At 36.9% G+C, this 19,720-nt stretch overlaps 1 protein-coding gene across 2 annotated transcripts in view; it reads left to right on the top strand.

The window, feature by feature from the left end:
• The window catches only part of LOC144964765 (zinc transporter ZIP13-like), a 70,248-nt gene extending 51,189 nt beyond the window's left edge, over positions 1 to 19,059 (top strand). Inside the window, exons 2-9 of one of the 2 annotated variants that reach the window (XM_078899363.1) lie at positions 6,952 to 7,056; positions 7,925 to 8,037; positions 8,456 to 8,851; positions 10,813 to 10,902; positions 12,809 to 12,922; positions 14,597 to 14,660; positions 17,988 to 18,087; positions 18,866 to 19,059. In XM_078899363.1, the coding sequence (XP_078755489.1) occupies positions 6,952 to 7,056; positions 7,925 to 8,037; positions 8,456 to 8,851; positions 10,813 to 10,902; positions 12,809 to 12,922; positions 14,597 to 14,660; positions 17,988 to 18,087; positions 18,866 to 18,941 (1,058 nt within the window). In that variant the 3' untranslated portion in view covers positions 18,942 to 19,059. Of the gene's footprint in view, positions 1 to 6,951; positions 7,057 to 7,924; positions 8,038 to 8,455; positions 8,852 to 10,812; positions 10,903 to 12,808; positions 12,923 to 14,596; positions 14,661 to 17,987; positions 18,318 to 18,865 lie in introns of those variants that run through there. The other variant, XM_078899362.1, reaches the window with a different exon arrangement.
• The last annotated feature ends 661 nt before the right edge of the window (positions 19,060 to 19,720 follow it).

The raw sequence follows: 19,720 nt of genomic DNA, 5'->3' as shown, positions 1-19,720 counted from the left end.
ATTACACATGCATGACATGCTGTGTGTTTTATTGTGTTGTTTGTGTGTATATGTGAGAATGTGTGTGTTTGTGTGTGTGTCTGTGTGTGAGTGACCTATTATAATAGAATGTAAAGATGGCGTGTAGAAAGGTAGATAAATGCAGGTAGTCCTATGGATTCTTCTCTTCAACAACATCACACATACACACACACACACACACACACACACACACACACCTATACACACATATGGAGACCACAGAAATTAGGTGCCAAGAATCACCACAACCACCTCTACCGTCCCCCGTCACATGGCATTATTTAGCATGTCTTTCCGTATCCTGCCCCTTTGGCATCTTTGGGAATCGAGGCAACATTCTTGTTCATGGGATGTTTCCTTTGTTTTGTTATGCTTTTTTAAATGTGATTATTTAATACAAAAAACTCGATTGTCAAAGTTCTTCTTTATATATTTTTTTTTTATTTTCTTGTTCAAAATAAAAGAGACGACGATATGTGTTGTCTTTTTGCTTCGAAGCGTACTGAAAACAACCTTTTGCAACAGTCTCGCACATGTGACTCAAAATGACATGACTATCAAGTTATTTTGAAAAAGAAATATGGGAGGATTTCGTTTCCATCAGTTTCTCTGGATTAAAAAATAATCATAATCCAAAAGAAGTAGGGTCTGCCAACAGTTTTTAGGTATTAGATGATGAAAAATTGTCCAAAAATTGAGGGTCTGTATTAATTATTATTATTATTATTATTATAATTAAAAATTGTCCAAGAACTGAGGGTTCACTAAGAGTTTCTCTGGGTTAAATAATTAAAAATTGTCCAAGAACTGAGGGTTCACTAAGAGTTTCTCTGGGTTAAATAATTAAAAATTGTCCAAGAACTGAGGGTTCACTAAGAGTTTCTCTGGGTTAAATAATTAATAATTGTCCAAGAACTGAGGGTTCACTAAGAGTTTCTCTGAGTTAAATAATTAAACATTGTCCTAAAGCCGACGATCCGCCAACAATTAAGCTTGGCTAAATAAAGAAAAATAGTCCAAAAACTGAGGATCTGCCACCAAAACTTAAGTAGAAATAGCAGTTTTAAATGTCTAAACAACTTATGCGGACATTGTATCAACTTTGTCCCCATCTGTTTAAGACGTTGTCTGTGCTATTCTTTTGATGTAGACCATCAGTTGTTTTGTTTTTAATGAGAGGAATTGATTTGAATTCTAACGATTTTTAAAGGCTCGAGCATTTATATAGCGCAATATCCACAAATTGTACTCAAATCGCTTTACAAGCCCAGTAGTCAACAGCAGCACTTATTAAAGGTTGGACGAGTCAAATATCGAAAAAGGCATTTTGTCAAAGTGGGGAAGACGGGGTAAGGAAGGTTGTATGTGTTTGTGTGTGTGTGTGTGTGTGTGTGTGTGTATGTGTGTCTTTGTGTGTATATGTAATATATTATGTTAGGTTGTGTTTGTGTGTGTATATATGTGAGTGGTTGTTTGTATGTGTATCTGTGTGTGTATGTATGTGTGTGTGTGTGTGTGTGTAGATGTGAGTGATTGTTGTTTTTATATGTGTATATGTGTTTTGGTTATAAGCGTGTGTGTGTGTGTGTGTGTGTGTGTGTGTGTGTGTGTGTGTGTTTGTGAATTAGAGTGTGTTTACACCGAGAAGGTTTGCTGGCGAGTACCGTTTCTGTTGGAGGCAGACACGTGTAATGTTGAGAGACCTGACTGATAGATAATTACCTGAATATAAGTTGATGTCGTATTACGATAAACTACGGGTGAGAAGTCGTGGATGCCAAGTCATTGGAGTGAACATGTGTGGCGTCAGTTCTCGACCTCGTCTTGTAACAAAATAAAGCAATGTGGAGCGTGGGGAGGGAATGGATGGGTGAAATTATCAAAAACTTAGAGGTGCATAAATGAGTCAATAAAGGAGTAAAAATGACTCTTATATAAAAGATACAAAACAAAGTAAACGAATTTTTGGCCTTTCGGTTTCTTCAGGTAAACAGGAAAAGGAAATATGTTGCATTACATTGGCATTACTTTTAAAACATAAGTAAAAATGTGTGTGCGCGTGCAGGAGAAGGAGAGAGAGAGAGAGAGAGAGAGAGAGAGAGAGAGAGAGAGAGAGAGAGAGAGAGAGAGCGAACTAATGCTAAGTAAGAGCCGCAAACAGTCATAATTATATACCGATTTCCTTTGAATAATATGGTTCTCTTGCTAACATTGTAAACTTTGGGTAGTTTCACCCATGGCCTTTAACACATCACATCACCATCATCATTATCGCCATCCACATCATCATCATCATCACCATTGTCACCATCATCATCATCTTCTTCTTCTTCTTCTTCTTCTTCTTCTTCTTCTTCTTCTTCTTCTTCTTCTTCTTCTTCTTCTTCTTCTTCTTTATCATCATCATCATTGTCATCATGACCAATAATAATAATAAATTATTATTATTATTATTATTATTATTATTATTATTATTATTATTATTATTATTATTATAATAATAATATATATAGTAGTAGTATAGTAAGTAGTAGTAGTATAGTAGTAGTAGTAGTAGTAGTAGTAGTAGTAGTTAGTAGTATAGTAGTAGTAGTAGTAGTAGTAGTAGTAGTAGTAGTAGTAGTAGTAGTAGTAGTAGTAGTAGTAGTAGTAGTAGTAGTAGTAGTAGTAGTAGTAGTAGTAGTAGTAGTAGTAGTAGTAGTAGTAGTGATACCAATAATAACAAATCATCTTCAGCAACATCATCATCATCACCATCATCAACACAATCATCAACACCCACACAATCATCACCACCTAGACGTACATGATCATTACTGTCATCACCATCCATCCCTGTGTCAACCCGATCGAAAAGCCACGTCACAAAGTACATTTCCATTGTCATGTCGCCATCATCAAAATCCCCCTAATCACCGCACCCAATCCATCAATCCACCTCATCAAAATAAATCACCCACTCATGAAACAAAACGAAAACTTCAGCAGCTGTCACCAACACATAACAACAACACAACCCTGGTGCTATTATCAGACATAATAATAATATTTGCCCATAATCTACCCCCTTTGGAGCAGACTGTCTCTTTGCTTTGAAATAGAGATGTGAGCTATAATTTAGAGGGGAAAATCTCGTGTCTTTATATAGACCAATATCCACTAAACTTGCTCAAATCGCTTTACAAGGGGTCCCCAGCCATCAGCCACGCTTAATGTGTAGGACGAGACATGACCCCTGTAAGGCGTTATTACATTTTTATCAAATAGAGACAACGCTGTTAACCACGGCCAAGTACTCATTTTACACCGGATTACGGTGATAGAAAATGACTAAAGTGCCTTTTCCAAGGACTCAACTATGCGCTGGGACTCTGTACCTTTCGGCCTGGGGGCAAGTGTCATATCATAAGACCATATAGCCGCAACAACCATCAAATGCGCTAAAAGCGCTTTGCAAGGGGCTCAGGCCAGCAGCAACAGCGAACAGACAGGACGAGACATGGGGCCTATACGGTGTGATTGTAATTTCCTTTCAACAGAGTCAACGCTGTTATTAACTAGGTACTCTTTCTACTCGTGAATATGGTGAGGAAATGTAAGCTAAGAGCTTTTCTTCCAGGACTCGACTTTGTACCGACTACAGCTATCCTTGGCCTGCAGGTTGAGAGTTTACTGTAGTTCCATTCGACCTCAGGTAACACATTAGCAATTGCTCGCTATCCTTTTGGGTAGGACGCTAGTCTATTTCAAAGTACTTTCCGACAAATCTAACAGACTGAGCTACCCATTCACTGCTGGGTGGACAGGGGGAGTCAGAGAAAATCTCGACTGCACCCGGGATCGATCTCGGTCCCTTTGCCTGTGAAGCGAGTGCTCTACCAACTGAGCTATCGGGGCCCCCACAAGTCATATTAATTCATCCTTTTTTTCTTTCTTTTTTTTCAAGTGACCAAGATGATAAAAAAGGGATGTTTTGTCGGTAAAGTGCTGAATTCTGCAATCAATCTTTATTTCCTATAATAAACTATGATGATGTATTAGCGCTGGGTCGGGGCGGAAATGGAACTAGTCTGGCGTGGAAGATGAGGACAAACAGCCAACGAATAAATTACTGAAAGGCGATTATTGTTACCTTTATTAGTTATCGGCTTTGGTTTGATATGTCTTAACAAGTCAACTGCTGTAGTTTGGAAAATACATGTTTAAAAATTTGGCCAGAAAACTCGTCCTTCAAATATCGATCGATTTACATGACCCTCAACTTGGCAAAAACTCTCAAAACTGGCACATTGCGAGGTCGGTCCCAGTCCGGAATTGAGAGTTTTTGCCAAGATGAGAGTCATTTTGATCGATTGATATTTGATGACGAGTTTTCTGGCTAAATTTTTTAATACGTGTTTTTCAGAGAACGGCAGTTAACGTGTTAATAATATAATAATATTGTCACTGTTGTGGATAGAGAAGTAATTTATAGATACCGATATTGACAACGATATTATTGATGGCATTGACGCAAGAATGATATCATATCAACATTGTTAGACATTATTATGCGGATATGTGGAATCATTTTTATTTTGGCTTTCCTTTTTTTTTTCTCATTGTGCCTTCGTGTGTGTGTGGGTGCGCGCGCGCGCGCGCGTGTGTGTGTGTGTGTGTGTGTTTTCTGGTTGTTTGTATGTCTTGTCTGTTTATGGTTATGATTGTCGCTTCATCTTCATTATCAACTGCTGCTAATGATGATGATGATGATTATGATGATGGTATTGACATCGTAAGAAGGAAGAGATGGGGTTGGAGAAGAGGAAGAATATTATTTATAGTAAATCCCTAAACACACACACAACAACAACAACACAACAACAACAACAACAAATATTTTTTTTAAAACTGTTTTATCTAAATTCAAGGCGCGTGTTTAAAGGAGCAAAATGCAACACGACAAACAAAACATATTCCATCCCTAAGATAACAGTTGACCCGAACAGCAAACCAACCTAACCCAATAATTAGATAAGCTATGTATTCTCGAATAGCTATTATGATTATCAAATCTCAATTTCAATCCATCTATCCATCAAATTGACAAACTCATCGTCAGCAACAATAATCATAATAATAACCTGTCACTTTCAAGGACAAGTAAAACAAAAAGCGCAATATCCACTAAATGTGCTCAAAGCGCTTTACAAGGGATCCCTGGCCAACAGCAACATTTAACATTTAGGACGGGACATGACGCCAGGCGATGTTACAAATGTTTGGTGCAGAGACAACGCTGTTAACGGCCAGGTACTCATTTTACACCTGTGAGAGAATGTGAGTAAAGAGCCTTCACCAAGGACTCAACTATGCTCCGAGCGAGGCTCGAACCCAGGACCTTCTGATACGAAAGTTACTGTCATACCACTTGACAACATACCGCACAAGTAGGACCTATCCCGTGGTTTTAAAAAAAAAATTATTCGCATCCTTTTGATACTTAAAAAAAATAATTTTAATGAATAAAATTCAAAATTCGGTAAGGATGGACGTGTTCAATCATTGTTGTAATGAAGTATGTATTTATGTCCCTTTTACGTGTGACACATTTTTCATTGTATTTTTATACTATAATATACATTTACTTGCATTTATATGTATAAAACCTGTCGCTAGTATTTAATGTATGTCATGTTTCTTTTTATACTCCAGATTTTATTGTAAAGCGCATAGAGCCCTCCAACGGGAATATGCGCTATATAGGCGCAATTTATTATTATTATTATTATTATTATTATTATTATTATTATTATTATTATTATTATTATTATTATTATTGTTATGTCCTTGGTTTGAGAGAAATTCCATTTCAATACAACAATGAGATCATATCAATTTGGTCGTTTTAAACTCGTAAAGTCGTACACGTCAGCGCCTACTAAGAGTCTCTGGCAACATCGGGCCGCTTCGATCACAACCCAAACAATATCCATTATTATTTTTTCGTATTACATCGGGATGTCATTATAGCTGTCAAAAATCTTCTTTGATAAAATCTATTGATGGTCATTATAGCAATAAACATCCATCCGTATCTCCTCAATCACCCCCCCCCCCCCAACCACCACCCTCTCTCTCTCTCTCTCTCTCTCTCTCTCTCTCTCTCTCTCTCTCTCTCTCTCTCTCTCTCTCTCTCTCTCTCTCTCTTCCCTTTTTTTTGACGACTATCAACTCCTATAAAAAATACTCATCAATATTATTACCATGAGTTATTGCGATCCATATACTGTTGTTATGTCAGGGATGATTGGCTTGTCCAATGCTGTCGTACTCTGGAAAAAACACATATTAAAAAATTTGGCCAGAAAACTCGTCCTTTAAATATCGATCGATTTAAATGACTCTCATCTTGGCAAAAACTTTCAAACCCGGGACTTCGCCGAAGTCCCGGGTTTGAGAGTTTTGCCAAGATGAGTCATTTAAATCGATCGATATTTGAAGGACGAGTTTTCTGGCCAAATTTTTAAATATGTGTTTTTCCAGAGTCCGGCAGAGTGGACAATTTACATTGATATTGTCATCAAAATGATGTCCAAACATGAATGAAGGGAGTGACACGTAGACGTTCATAATGACAAAATTACGGTGACGTGTCTTTGGTCGTAGCTTCTTTTTTTTTTTCATGTTCTTTTGGGGGTTATTTACCTACATGTTTATTGTTTTTGTTTTGTTTTTTGTTTTTTTAATTTTATGATCATTTCATTTTAAAATAATCTTTCCTCCCCCACACCACCGCCACCCCCGTGTCCGAAAACCTGGAAATTTTCTAAGGACATTGGCTACTTTTCTTCAGATTTTTTTTTTTTTTTTTTTTTTTTTTTTTTTATTTGCCACCATCTGTGTGTAAGATGGAAGCTTTATCGATGTCTTTATCATTTTTTTTTTCAGAACCCGCCAAGAAGTTACGTTTGATGCTTAGCTTTGCTGTGGGCAGTTTGCTGGGAGATGTCTTTCTGCATTTGTTGCCTGAGGTCTGGGCACATATCGACAAAAGTAAGTAGTAGAAATAGTAGTGGTATCAGTAGTAATAGTAGTAGTAGTAGTGATAGTAGATATTGTTCGAGTAGTAGTAGTAGTAGTAGTGATAGTAGTTGTTGTTCTAGTAGTAGTAGTGATAGTAGTCGTTATTCTAGAAGTAGTAGTAATAGTAGTAATAGTAATAGTAGTAGTGATAGTAGTTGTTGTTCTAGTAGTAGTAGTAGTAGTAGTAGTAGTAGTAGTAGTAGTAGTAGTAGTAGTAGTAGTAGTATTGTTGTAGCAGAAGCAACAGTAGTAGTAGTAGTAGTAGTAGTAGTAGTAGTAGTAGTAGTAGTAGTAGTAGTATAACAGCAGCAGCAGCACCAGCACCACCAGAGTAATAGAATCAACACAGCGGCGGTAATAGAAGCAGTTGTGATTTTTGTTTGTGTTATTGTTCATTTTAAACCGAAAAATAAATGAATAAATGACAAAAGAAAAGTAAAAACGTCAATCCTTTTCAGAGGAAACAGCAGTATCTATTTGTTACTCTCACATGCATGTTTTAGAAACCGTAATAAACCCATGCTCTATAAGTGTAACTTTGTTATATAATGTAGTGTTGAGAACGCGCTATATGAATGTAATTTATTATTATTATTTTTTTTTAATATTATTATTATTATCATTATTATTATTATTATTATTATTATTATTATTATTATTATTATTATTATTATTAATATTATAATTATTAATTTTATTATTATTATTATCATCATCATCATCATCATCATTATCATCAGTATTATTATTTGATCTTTTATTTGTTTCGTTTATTCGTTCTAATTCAAACAACTCACAACATTTGTTGTTTTTTGTTTGTTTTTTTTTGCTCCTCCAGACCAGCACAATAGTTTCACGGGTCCAAGTCTGTGGGTCATCTGTGGTCTCATGGGGTTTATGGTCATCGAGAAAGTCCTGGGAGAAACAGAAGAGGAGGAAGAAGAAATCAAGGTAAATATATTCGGGTCGATGCCACATCTCTGCTTCCACCAACTTTTTTTAAAAATTAATTTTGTGTATTTATTTTTTGGTTTCTTGCCTTGTTATTTTTTCTTCTGTTTTTTTGGGGGTTTTTTTTTTTTTTTTTTTTTTGCTTTTTTTTTTTAATTCATCATTGATAAATAAGAATGACGCCTAACAGGCAATTAGTAATGTAAGAAATGGGAATTTGATGCCCATGTGGTTGGTTGGGAGGAATGAATGAGGCTGTGAAATGTTCAAACCCAATTATTGTAATTATTTATTTACTTATTTATTTATTTACGTATTTAATTATTAAGTCATATATTTATTTATATATTTATTTGTTATTTTTAAAAATTTATTTATATATTTATGTATTAATTTCCCGGTGTTTCGTTTCTTTCAGGAATGTGACAAGATTAACAAGGACTCGGCGTCCAACAACAACCAAATATATTCTCAATTATCAAGTCCCTCCTCATTCACATCTTCATCGTCATCATCATCATCATCATCTTTATTATCATCATCATCACAGAAATTATCACCATCATCACCGTTAGAATCTTCATATTCATCACCATTATCATCATCATTATTATCATCATCTTCATTAAATAACGATAAAAAGGGGGGGCATAATAGTAACCATAGCAGTATTAAAAACGGCAAGAGCATATCCACTACATCCACTCCTGACGACCGAAGCAGACACAAAAGTGGTAGTAGGAAAATCAAGGAGAAAACGAATTCTCACGATGATGAAAGTCATTTGATTTCTAGTCCGGAGACAAAAATTAAGGTGAGCGAAATGCCAAATCTAATCATGCTATGCGTTTATATGAAATGCTCAAAACATCTGCTCTCTAATTGAAACGAGCCAACACACACAACAATGTGTAACCTTAAACTTTTATAGATTTGATTGATATATTTTAGTGAGAACTAATCACCTAACGGGCGTCTTAAAGCTATAAAACATTAACCGAGTGAGGTCAACTTCATTCCCTCTATAAATGAAGTCAAATGCTCACCAGTTATGGCTGCCAAAACGGCATCTAAAAACTCTAAGCTTCACCTCAATCCTATGATTAACGTCATTTCTTATGTTGGATCAAATGTGGTTTACAGCTCACCAGTTGTTGTTAGCAAAACAAATAGGAACTATATACAGCATAAAGCTTCAATTATCATCAAACAACCCTATCTGTGGCGTCAGACTCTTGTAGTCAAATATATCGAATTGGACGAACATTTTATCGCCGGCAATAAGATGGAAACGACGTCAGTCGCATTATGTGGTGAATTCTATCTTTGAAATTAAAAGTGATCAATATAGTTATAATATTAAATAAACATAGCCGGTGCATGTGGACTATAGAATGACGTGATGAAAACAAAGGAGGAAATCAAAAACTTGTTGCTTTAGTAAGGATGTGCATAACGGTTTCAATAACAATCCTTTATGCTTTTACAAGTTTGTTTTGTTTTTTCTTGTTTATTATGTTTTTGACCTGAAAAACAATAACCTCCTATAGCAATCGCTGACCTGCCTCTCACAACAAAACATTAGTAGAATTACGACATGTTGGCTTCAATTTCAGAATTTCATGAGCATCTGCTCTGGTCATCAAAAATTATTTCAAGTGAAAAGTGATGCCCGACTACAAAATTTAAAGGATTTTGCAATGTTATTTAATACTTGTGATGGTAAATTGTTGATCTTATAAAGTTAACGACAGCGACTACAATTTTTATCTCCTAAAAATTATATATTTTTAAATGCTCAAGTAAGCAGGCCTGCAATCGTAATCATTTTTTTCGTTTTATTTCTCCTTGCATCATGTTTTCTGACAGCAAAACAGTTATTATGAATGATCTACAATGGGCAGTCTTTTATGCTTTTCTCAATTTTTAAAAAATTTTCTTGTTTAACATGTTTTCTAGCAATGAACAAACTACAATAGCAATAGCAGTTTTAAAACTGTTTTACTGACAAAATAAATTGTTGTAAAAGTTTGCAATCCTTATTAAGTTTGTCTGTTTAAATTGACATAAAACAAAAGTCACATATCAATATTGAAAGATATTTAACAATTTCAAAACTTTTTAAAATAAACATTTCTTTATTATTACCGGGAAAATAGCATCTGGATTCTCATTTCATTTCTTTCCTTCTTTCCTTCTCTCTTTCTTACTATCTTTCTCTCTTCTTTTTCTTCTTTCCTTTTGTTTTCTTTTTCGTTCCTCTTTTCTTACTTTCTTTATTCTTTCCCTTTCTTTCTTCCTTTCAACCGTTCTCTATTATTCTCTTCCCATCATTATTCCTTCCATCTTTTTTTATTCCATGACTTCTTTCTTGCTTTCATTTTCATGCTTTCCTTTATTCTTCTCTTTTTTTGTTTCTATCTTTTTAAATTTGTTTTTAAATTATTATTTTACATTTTCTCCTTCATTTCTTATGTTTTTTTTTTTTTTGTTTATCACTCTTTCTTTTTCCCTACCTTTTTTTTTTCTTTTTTCTTTTTGTCCATTTTATCTCTTTTTTTTTTTCTTTAGACTTTTTTTCTTGGTCTCTTTCTGTCATTAATTCCAATATTACTACCAACGTTTTTTTATCATTTCAACAATATCAAAACTTTGTGTATATTTCATTGTCATTTCCTGTAAAGTAATATTTGAATTTTCTTCTTTCATTAATCTTTATTATCGTCATAGCGGTTATAATCATTATCATCATCATCATCATCATCTTCTCTCCAGATCAGTGGTTATCTTAACTTACTGGCTAACGTTGTGGACAACTTCACCCATGGATTGGCTGTGGGAACCAGCTTTGGTGTCAGCGTTAAGGTGAGTGACCACAAACACAGGCACACAAGACACACAAGCACCTGTCACTCAAGTGACAAGAAAAAGAGATGTTGGGTGTGGTTAACGGCCAGATGGGTGACAAGAAATCGGGCCCCTTTCCCAGCGTTGAGCAGGGTTTCATCGGCATCCTTAAATTCAAGGACTCCTTGAAAAATCCTTGAATTTCATTTTAGGAAAAAACTCGTTGAACAGTCCTTGAATTTTGTGAGGTCACCACATCATCATCATCATCATCATCATCATCATCATCATCATCATCATCATCATCATCATCATTATCATTATCAGTACCACCACCAGTATAACAACCACCACATCATCGTCACTACCATCACGACTGCAACCACAACACCATCTTCACCACTCCCAACATGAATACAGCAACCACTTCATCATTATAAATACCTCCACTACTACAGCCACCACCAATTCATCATCATCATCATCATCATCATCATCATCACTACCATACCATCACTTCTAAAACAACCACCACCATCACATCATCATCGTAACTACCACCAACACTACAACCACCACATTACCATCCCTACCACTAAATTTTTTATTCTCTATTGTCTTCTGGCACTTTTCTATTCACTTCATATCTTGTTGTTACCAACATAAGTGCCTGCTCCACTCACTTTTCTGAATTAAAAATTCACCCCATACACCGGAGCATACTCAATGTCTCAATCGTTTCTATGTTATATGTTTGTGTTGAGAATATTGGCTATTAAGCTTAACTGCTGGTCAAAATTATTCGCGATGGTGGTGTACGAACGAATCGGCGGTCTCAAGAAGTGGGTGAGAGAGGGATCTAGTAATGACTTTGAGTTTGAAACGAATATTTTTGTGTTCGTGGATAGCTCACACGGTAGAGCCACGCTCTCACCTGCCAGGCGGAGTTGTCGTACCAATAAGGTCGCAGGTTCAAACCCCACCACCGCCGCGAAAATTTTTTATTCTCTATTGTCTTCTGGCACTTTTCTATTCACTTCATATCTTGTTGCATCCCTACCACTACTACTACAACCACCATATCACCATCCCTACCCCCTCTAATACAACCACCTCATCACCATCCCTATCACTACTACTACAACCACCACAGCGCCACCCCTACCACCACCAATACTACTGCAACCATTGTTGCAAGGGCCGTAAAAACCCTTCAAACAAACTTAGTTCAAAACTCTCTCTCTCTCTCTCTCTCTCTCTCTCTCTCTCTCTCTCTCTCTCTCTCTCTCTCTCTCTCTCTCTCTCTCTCTCTCTCTCTCTCTCTCTCTCTCTCTCTCTCTCTCTCTCTTCTCCCCCCCCCCCTCTCTCTCTCTCTCCCTCTCTTTCTCTCTTCTCCCCCTCTCTCTCTCTCTCTCTCTCTCTCTCCCTCTCTCTCTCTCTCTCTTTCTCTCTCTCTCTCTCTCTCTCTCTCTCTCTCTCTCTCTCTCTCTCTCAGCTAAGTTGAATAAAAGTGAACTTATAGGCCTTACATTGCTGTGGAAACAGAAGTTAAGGATTTGATTGTCGCCTCTAGCGGAGAAAAGCGTTGAAGGAATAATTTGTATTAATCCTTGAATTGTGATTTTATACACATTCCCTCACTCGACTTGGGTATGAATGGGGCACCTGGATGAAGGCAGTGACTAATATTGCAATACTGCTATTACAAAAAGAATGCCCCAACAAACAGGTAATTTGTACTTAATGAAATGGAAATTTGTTTTTGCTGGATTGTAGGGGGAATAATTAATGAAGAATTTTAAATCACATTGAGTAGGGATATACCCTAATAAATACTATTATATCCGACAATGAAAGCTTTCTCTTGTAGGGATAAAAAGAAAAATGTACAAATCTTTTAATATATTTTTTTCCCAATATTCAGACTGGCCTAGTGACGACCATTGCAATCTTATTTCATGAAATTCCTCATGAAGTCGGCGATTTCGCTATTTTGCTGCAGTCAGGATTTGACAAATGGAAAGCTGCCAAAGCTCAGGTTGGTATTTCAAGGAGGATCTTAGGATATTCTGGTCATAAAAGACAGCAAACCAAGGAGCTCCTCTTCCTGGGTCAGTTAGATCTCGTGAGAATTGCTTTGCTGTAGACCGTTGCCCTGTCGAAAAAGCTAACAGTAACAGGCAATTGTTATTGAAACTGATGATAAAGTCCGGCTCCTTGGACTAAATTTATCTTAAGAACCTTTTGGGGGGGGGGGGGGGGGATTTTTTTAGGTGCTCAGTAGTAGTATCCCTATTTTAATATTGTATAAATTAGAAAACCTATCTTACAGCATTTATGATACTCATTCATATGTAAAATGAAGACACAGCACAAGATGTAAGTAACCAATTTAATGATAAAATTGTGAATTTCTGGGTGAAAAGGGGCATATTTTGGCAGCCACTTGGTGTGTGATATAAGATGAAGATTGAACATTATGGTTCTACTGAACGCTGCTTTTTTAGCATAATGATTCATGGTGATTTCGACCATTATAAAAGTCATTGGGCCCATGGAACTGGAGTTTATCTCAGTTTCTATAGAGTTAATTGGACAATAGTAATTGCATGCCACCATTTGGATAGGATGCTAGTCTATCACAAAGTGCTTTCCGCCATATCTAACAGACCCAGCTACCCAATCACTGCTGGGTAGGCGGGGGGTGGGGGGCGTCAGAAAAAAATCTTGACTTCACCCGACGTCAATTTCAGTCACTTTGCATTTAAAGTGACTGCTCTACTGCATTATCAGGACTCCCATAAGAAAGGAAAGAAACAATATATTGCATTGACACAACGCAATTTTTTTTTTAAATTTTTGATGAAACCCTTCATTATTCGTCACTTTGAACCACAAATCACATAGAGATGAGTCATAGCACACTAAGATTTAACTGGATAATGTTTTCACGTGTAACTGAAAGATCATCAACTGAACATAATGTGTTATAAAATCACAATGAATGTCAAACACTGGAGGGTTGTTAATATCACGTATTTTGAAAAAGCGTGAATTTATTTCTAGTTAGTGAAGGACGCTTGTCCTATTACTGCTGTTTACTCACCTTAGTTGTTCACCAACCTAAAGCGTTGTTTGTAGATAGATCAAGAAAGTTTTTTTTTTACATTGAGAGGGTGGGGGGTGATTGATTTTTTTTGCTTTTGTATGTTAAACTGGTTTAATTTGATAATTTAGAAATTTAAAGCACTGAAAGGTTTCAGCACTAGGGGCTATTTTTGGCAACACGGAGCTTTTGGATCTCTTTTGATTCCCCCCCCCCCCCCCCCCCCCCCCCCATTGTTTTCGGGTAGTAAAGTCCTTCAGAGCAGTTATCGTGAAATGGACAATAACAATTGCTTACTACCCTTTGGATGGGATGCTAGTGTATCACAAAAGTACTTTCTTCCAGATCTAACAGATCCAGCTTCCTAACTCTCGACTTTACCCGGAATTGAACTCGGCCCCTCTGGATAAATGCAGTGATGTGCATTGTATGAGAGCTAGTACAAAAAAAAGAAACAGAACAGACAATCTGCACTGATAAACATGAAAATTTGATTCCGTTTGCCTTGCTATGAGAGTAAATGAAACATTGTGAAGTACATTGAGCTTGGTGAATACGTGGAAATGGGCTATATTAATGTTCATTTGTATTTATTTATTTTGCCAGGTTTGGACAGCATCAGGAGGTGTGGTTGGTGCCATCACAGCCTTGTCTATAGGAAATGTGCAAGGTAAAGATGAGGGGAGGGGGATGTTAATCTCAAAGGTGGGAATAGAGATCCATGATGATGGTAATTTGGTCGTGGATGTGACAGTAGTAGTGGTGACGATGATGGTGTTGTGGTGGTTTTGCTAGAGTATTGATGATGAGGATAAGTTGGTGGTGGTAGTGCTAGTAATCGTGGTGGTGAAGTAGTGGTTGTAGCAATGATGGTGATGATGATGAAGATGGTGGTGGTGATGATGATGAGGATGGTGGTGATAGTTGTATAATTACTGGAATTTAAAATTGGAAAATATCTGGTTTGAAGCGGGACCTGATTTCAATTCATCGGAAAATAGCTAACTAGCAGGGAAATGTCCACCTATGTTATCTATATGAAGGTTGAATGAAGAGTTAGGATGTTAGTCATTGCTTTCTACATAGGACGCTTTGTGATGGTCCACTGGGTGGGTTTGTAGAGTAACCATTGATAGGACGCTTTGTGGTGGTCCACTGGGTGGGTTTGTAAAGTTGTGGTGGTCCACTGGGTGGGTTTGTAGAGTAATCATTGATAGGACGCTTTGTGGTGGTCCACTGAGTGGGTTTGTAGAGTAACCGTTGATAGGACGCTTTGTGGTGGTCCACTGGGTGGGTTTGTAGAGTAATCATTGATAGGACGCTTTGTGGTGGTCCACTGGGTGGGTTTGTAAAGTAATCATTGATAGGACGCTTTGTGGTGGTCCACTGGGTGGGTTTGTAGAGTAATCATTGATAGGACGCTTTGTGGTGGTCCACTGGGTGGGTTTGTAAAGTAATCATTGATAGGACGCTTTGTGGTGGTCCACTGGGTGGGTTTGTAGAGTAATCATTGATAGGACGCTTTGTGGTGGTCCACTGGGTGGGTTTGTAGAGTAACCATTGATAGGACGCTTTGTGGTGGTCCACTGGGTGGGTTTGTAGAGTAACCATTGATAGGACGCTTTGTGGTGGTCCACTAGGTGGTTTGTAAAGTAATCATTGATAGGACGCTTTGTGGTGGTCCACTGGGTGGGTTTGTACAGTAACCATTGATAGGACGCTTTGTGGTGGTCCACTGGGTGGGTTTGTAGAGTAATCATTGATAGGACGCTTTGTGGTGGTCCACTGGGTGGGTTTGTAGAGTAATCATTGATAGGATGCTTTGTGATGGTCCACTGGGTGGGTTTGTAGAGTAATCATTGATAGGACGCTTTGTGGTGGTCCACTGGGTGGGTTTGTAGAGTAATCATTGATAGGACGCTTTGTGGTGGTCCACTGGGTGGGTTTGAAGAGTAATCATTGATAGGATGCTTTGTGGTGGTCCACTGGGTGGGTTTGTACAGTAACCATTGATAGGACGCTTTGTGGTGGTCCACTAGGTGGGTTTGTAAAGGAATCATTGATAGGACGCTTTGTGGTGGTCCACTGGGTGGGTTTGTACAGTAACCATTGATAGGACGCTTTGTGGTGGTCCACTGGGTGGGTTTGTAGAGTAATCATTGATAGGACGCTTTGTGGTGGTCCACTGGGTGGGTTTGAAGAGTAATCATTGATAGGACGCTTTGTGGTGGTCCACTTGGTGGGTTTGTAGAGTAATCATTGATCCTATGCATACACAGCACAAAGCAATCCATTTTTACAACAGCCACTGGGATTAACTTAATCCTCACAAGTTTGACCATTACATAGATTTATTTTATTTTGAGATAGCGCATTGTCATAAGTTTTATTGTCACAACCCACGTAATCTTTAAGATTGTTTATACAAAATGTTGCTCGTTTACTAATTTTCATAGAAATCTGTGAAGCCTTCAAGATGCCAAAGGACTATTTTGTTGTTTAACTTCATTGCATTGGTATTTATGTATATTTTTATTTCTGAGTGCTTTTAAGTCTTCAAAAAGCAACACTCAGTCGGGTTGTTTAATGGAGGAAAAAAAAAGATATTAGTCCAATGAAACGAAGCATTTTTTTCAAATGAGAGTAGTTTTGATTAAATGGACTTTTTAGTTCTTATGAAATGATGTTCCTTGGAAGGTTTGGGAGGGGAAAAAAGTGTTTAGGAAGTGATCAGGCTGTCTTTGGACACTGACAGAAGGCTGTTTATTTGTTTTTGTCAGATGACTTTTACCTTAGGTTGGATTAATTAAGATGACCCTTAAAATGTCAAAAAATTCAAACCTGACTTTTATTCTTTCAAGTGTCATGTGACATTATTTTTGTTGTTGTTGACATATTGAGATTCATTTTAAATCATCGATGTAGGTAGGAAGTAGAAAATAGCTGGTCAAAATGGGAAAAGTAAAGGGTATTTTTTCAGTGTGTGGCACGTTGTGTCATTTATCTGCACTGTATATAAACCAGTTCAATCAGTATTAACTGTCAGAGCAGCTGTGAAGTAATGGTATTCTGATGTACTTGAATGTGTCAGTTTTGACATCCTTATGAGCCATACTCGCCCGCATAAAACAGTTTTATGGATGGAAAATGTGAAATATGCATGCAATGGCGTGAGATACTCACTTTTCACCCAATATATAGGAGCTTTCACATCTCAATCATCTCTTTTTTATATGGTTGTGTTGATAAGGGATTCATAGCATAACTGCTAGCTTGCCAATAAACTTCCGGGGTATTTATGTAGTTGACCTCTTAAATCAAGAAGTCACTAGAGAAACTCAAGATAGCTACTACTACTATTGAAACCACCATCAGAGTCGGGTCGTGAGTTCGACTCCTCATGACAGCAACAGTCTTTATTCTCTATTGTCCTTTGGCACTTCTCAACTCACTTCATTTATTGCTATTATTATTATCAACACAAGTGCCTGCTCCACCCACTTTTCTGAATTGTAATGGTTGCAATGTACCCAGTTATCCAATCACTGCTGAGTGGACAAAAGAATCAGGAAAATCCTTGACTCCCTTCAGGACCCCAATCCATTTACTTTTGAGGCGAGAGCCCCACAAAATGCTGAGTGGACAAAAGAATCAGGAAAACCCTTGACTCCCTTCAGGACCCCAATCCATTTACTTTTGAGGCGAGTGCCCCACAAAATGCTGAGTGGACAAAAGAATCAGGAAAACCCTTGACTCCCTTCAGGACCCCAATCCATTTACTTTTGAGGCGAGTGACCTACTAAAGGAATCATAGGGACGATTACACCAAAGTAGATTTAATTTTAAGTTGACATCAGCATTTAATTCCTTTTAAAAAGTTTATTTGTTTGGGGTTTTTTTGTTGTTTTTGTTCGCATGATGTGAAGGAATTATTGATCTGTATCAGTTTATCAATTTTCTATAAATGATTTTTGTATTTTGTCTCGTCTTGTTCCAGGTGGTGTAGGTACTTGGTTGCTACCGTTTACAGCCGGAGGATTCTTGTACATAGCCCTGGTCACTGTAGTGCCAGATTTGATGCAGGAAAAGCAAGGATGGTGGGTCTTTTTTTTTTTTCTTTTTTTTTTTTTTTTTTTTTTAACCTTAGGAATGGGAGACACCCAATGTTTGTCATCACTTTGCCAGTTTAGATTTATCTTTTAAATACGACAATAAACAGGTATAGTAATATTGACCTTTAAACTACTCAAGGATGGTGGGTCTTTCTTTATTGGACTTAAATGAAGCTTGAGTAGAATCAGTAAAATAAATTAGTCCTTCAGAGCCATTAGTCCTGGGCCCAGTGAGCCAGAGTTTATCCCAGTGTCTATATCGGGAAACAAACAATAGCAATCGTTTGCTACTCTTTAGATAGGTTGCAAGTTTATCGAAAAGTACTTTCCACCAGATGTAACAGACCCAACTACCAAATCATTGCTGAGTGAACAGAGGGTCAGATCAAACTCACCCCCTTTGTGTGTGAAGCAAGTGATCTACCAACTGAGCTTTTGGTATACCGTACCTAAGCAGAATCAGAATTACTTTTATAATAATTTTTGATGCCTCGTTTTGAATGTTTAGTGTTGCTGTTGGCTTTGGGCCCCATATAAAGAGTTTAGACTGGTACCTTTAGTGTACATTGTGATTTTTAAAAGCCGAAGGCTTTTTTTAAAATTAAAAAAAAAATTTTGTTTGTTTTTTGTTTTGTTTTTTCCTATTTCCTGGCTTTGAAATGTTGGAATGTTGATAATATTGATGAACTAAATATCATTTTTATTATTAATTTATTTTAATTTTTCTTTTTCTTTTTTTTTTTTTTTTTTTGGGCTATTTCAGGGAATCTCTAAAACAAGTGGTTTGCATCTGCCTGGGTGTCTTCGCCATTTTTGCTGTCACCGTCACCTTGCATTGATTCATCTTATAATATTATGGATTCTTTCATCCAAATTATATCATATCATATTATCATGTCATGTCATAATAAATTCAAATGCCCGATAAAGAAAATTTCTCCAATAGTGTCCTCCAATGCCCCCCCCCCCCCCCCCCCCCCACTCGTTTAGCTGTCCCAAGAATTTGCACAAAGACAGCACTGTGGGCTGGCTGTATAGAACCCCTTCTATAGAGCATTCAGGAATCCAACTCATTGTCTAAGTTCATGATATCCTTAAATACCTTTCATTTTAAATATTATGTGTAATTATAAAAAGTGATGTTCTGTTGATGCAAATTGCCAAAAACCTCATGTATTTCATATTGGTGTCACTGTGAACCAAATTGAATTTCCATTTCCCTGGACATTAAACTTTTTATTATTATTATTATTATTATTATTATTATTATTATTATCATCATCATCATCATCATCATCATCATCATCATCATCATCATCATCATCATCATCATCATCATCATCATCATCATCATCATCATCATCATCATTATCATCGTCAATAGTAATATGATTTTTTATTTTTATTTTAATGGCTGCGGATACTGAGTGCTATAGATTAGTCCATTGATAATAATAATAGATAATAATTATTCCACATAAATGTATATGCGGCATTCATGAGAATGACTTGCAAATCATCATTATTAGAGAGATATGTGACCACTGCCTCAAACTGGTATTATGCCTATCTGAAAATGTGTGTATGAAACAGTGCCAGATAAAAAAAAAAGAGAAAA

Source organism: Berghia stephanieae, chromosome 2 (assembly GCF_034508935.2).
Source record: "Berghia stephanieae isolate SIO BIC M18660-M18661 chromosome 2, UCSD_Bste_1.3, whole genome shotgun sequence".
Taxonomy (NCBI): domain Eukaryota; kingdom Metazoa; phylum Mollusca; class Gastropoda; order Nudibranchia; family Aeolidiidae; genus Berghia; species Berghia stephanieae.
The sequence above is the reverse complement of the archived record's forward strand: the minus strand, read 5'-3'. Positions and strand labels throughout refer to the sequence as shown.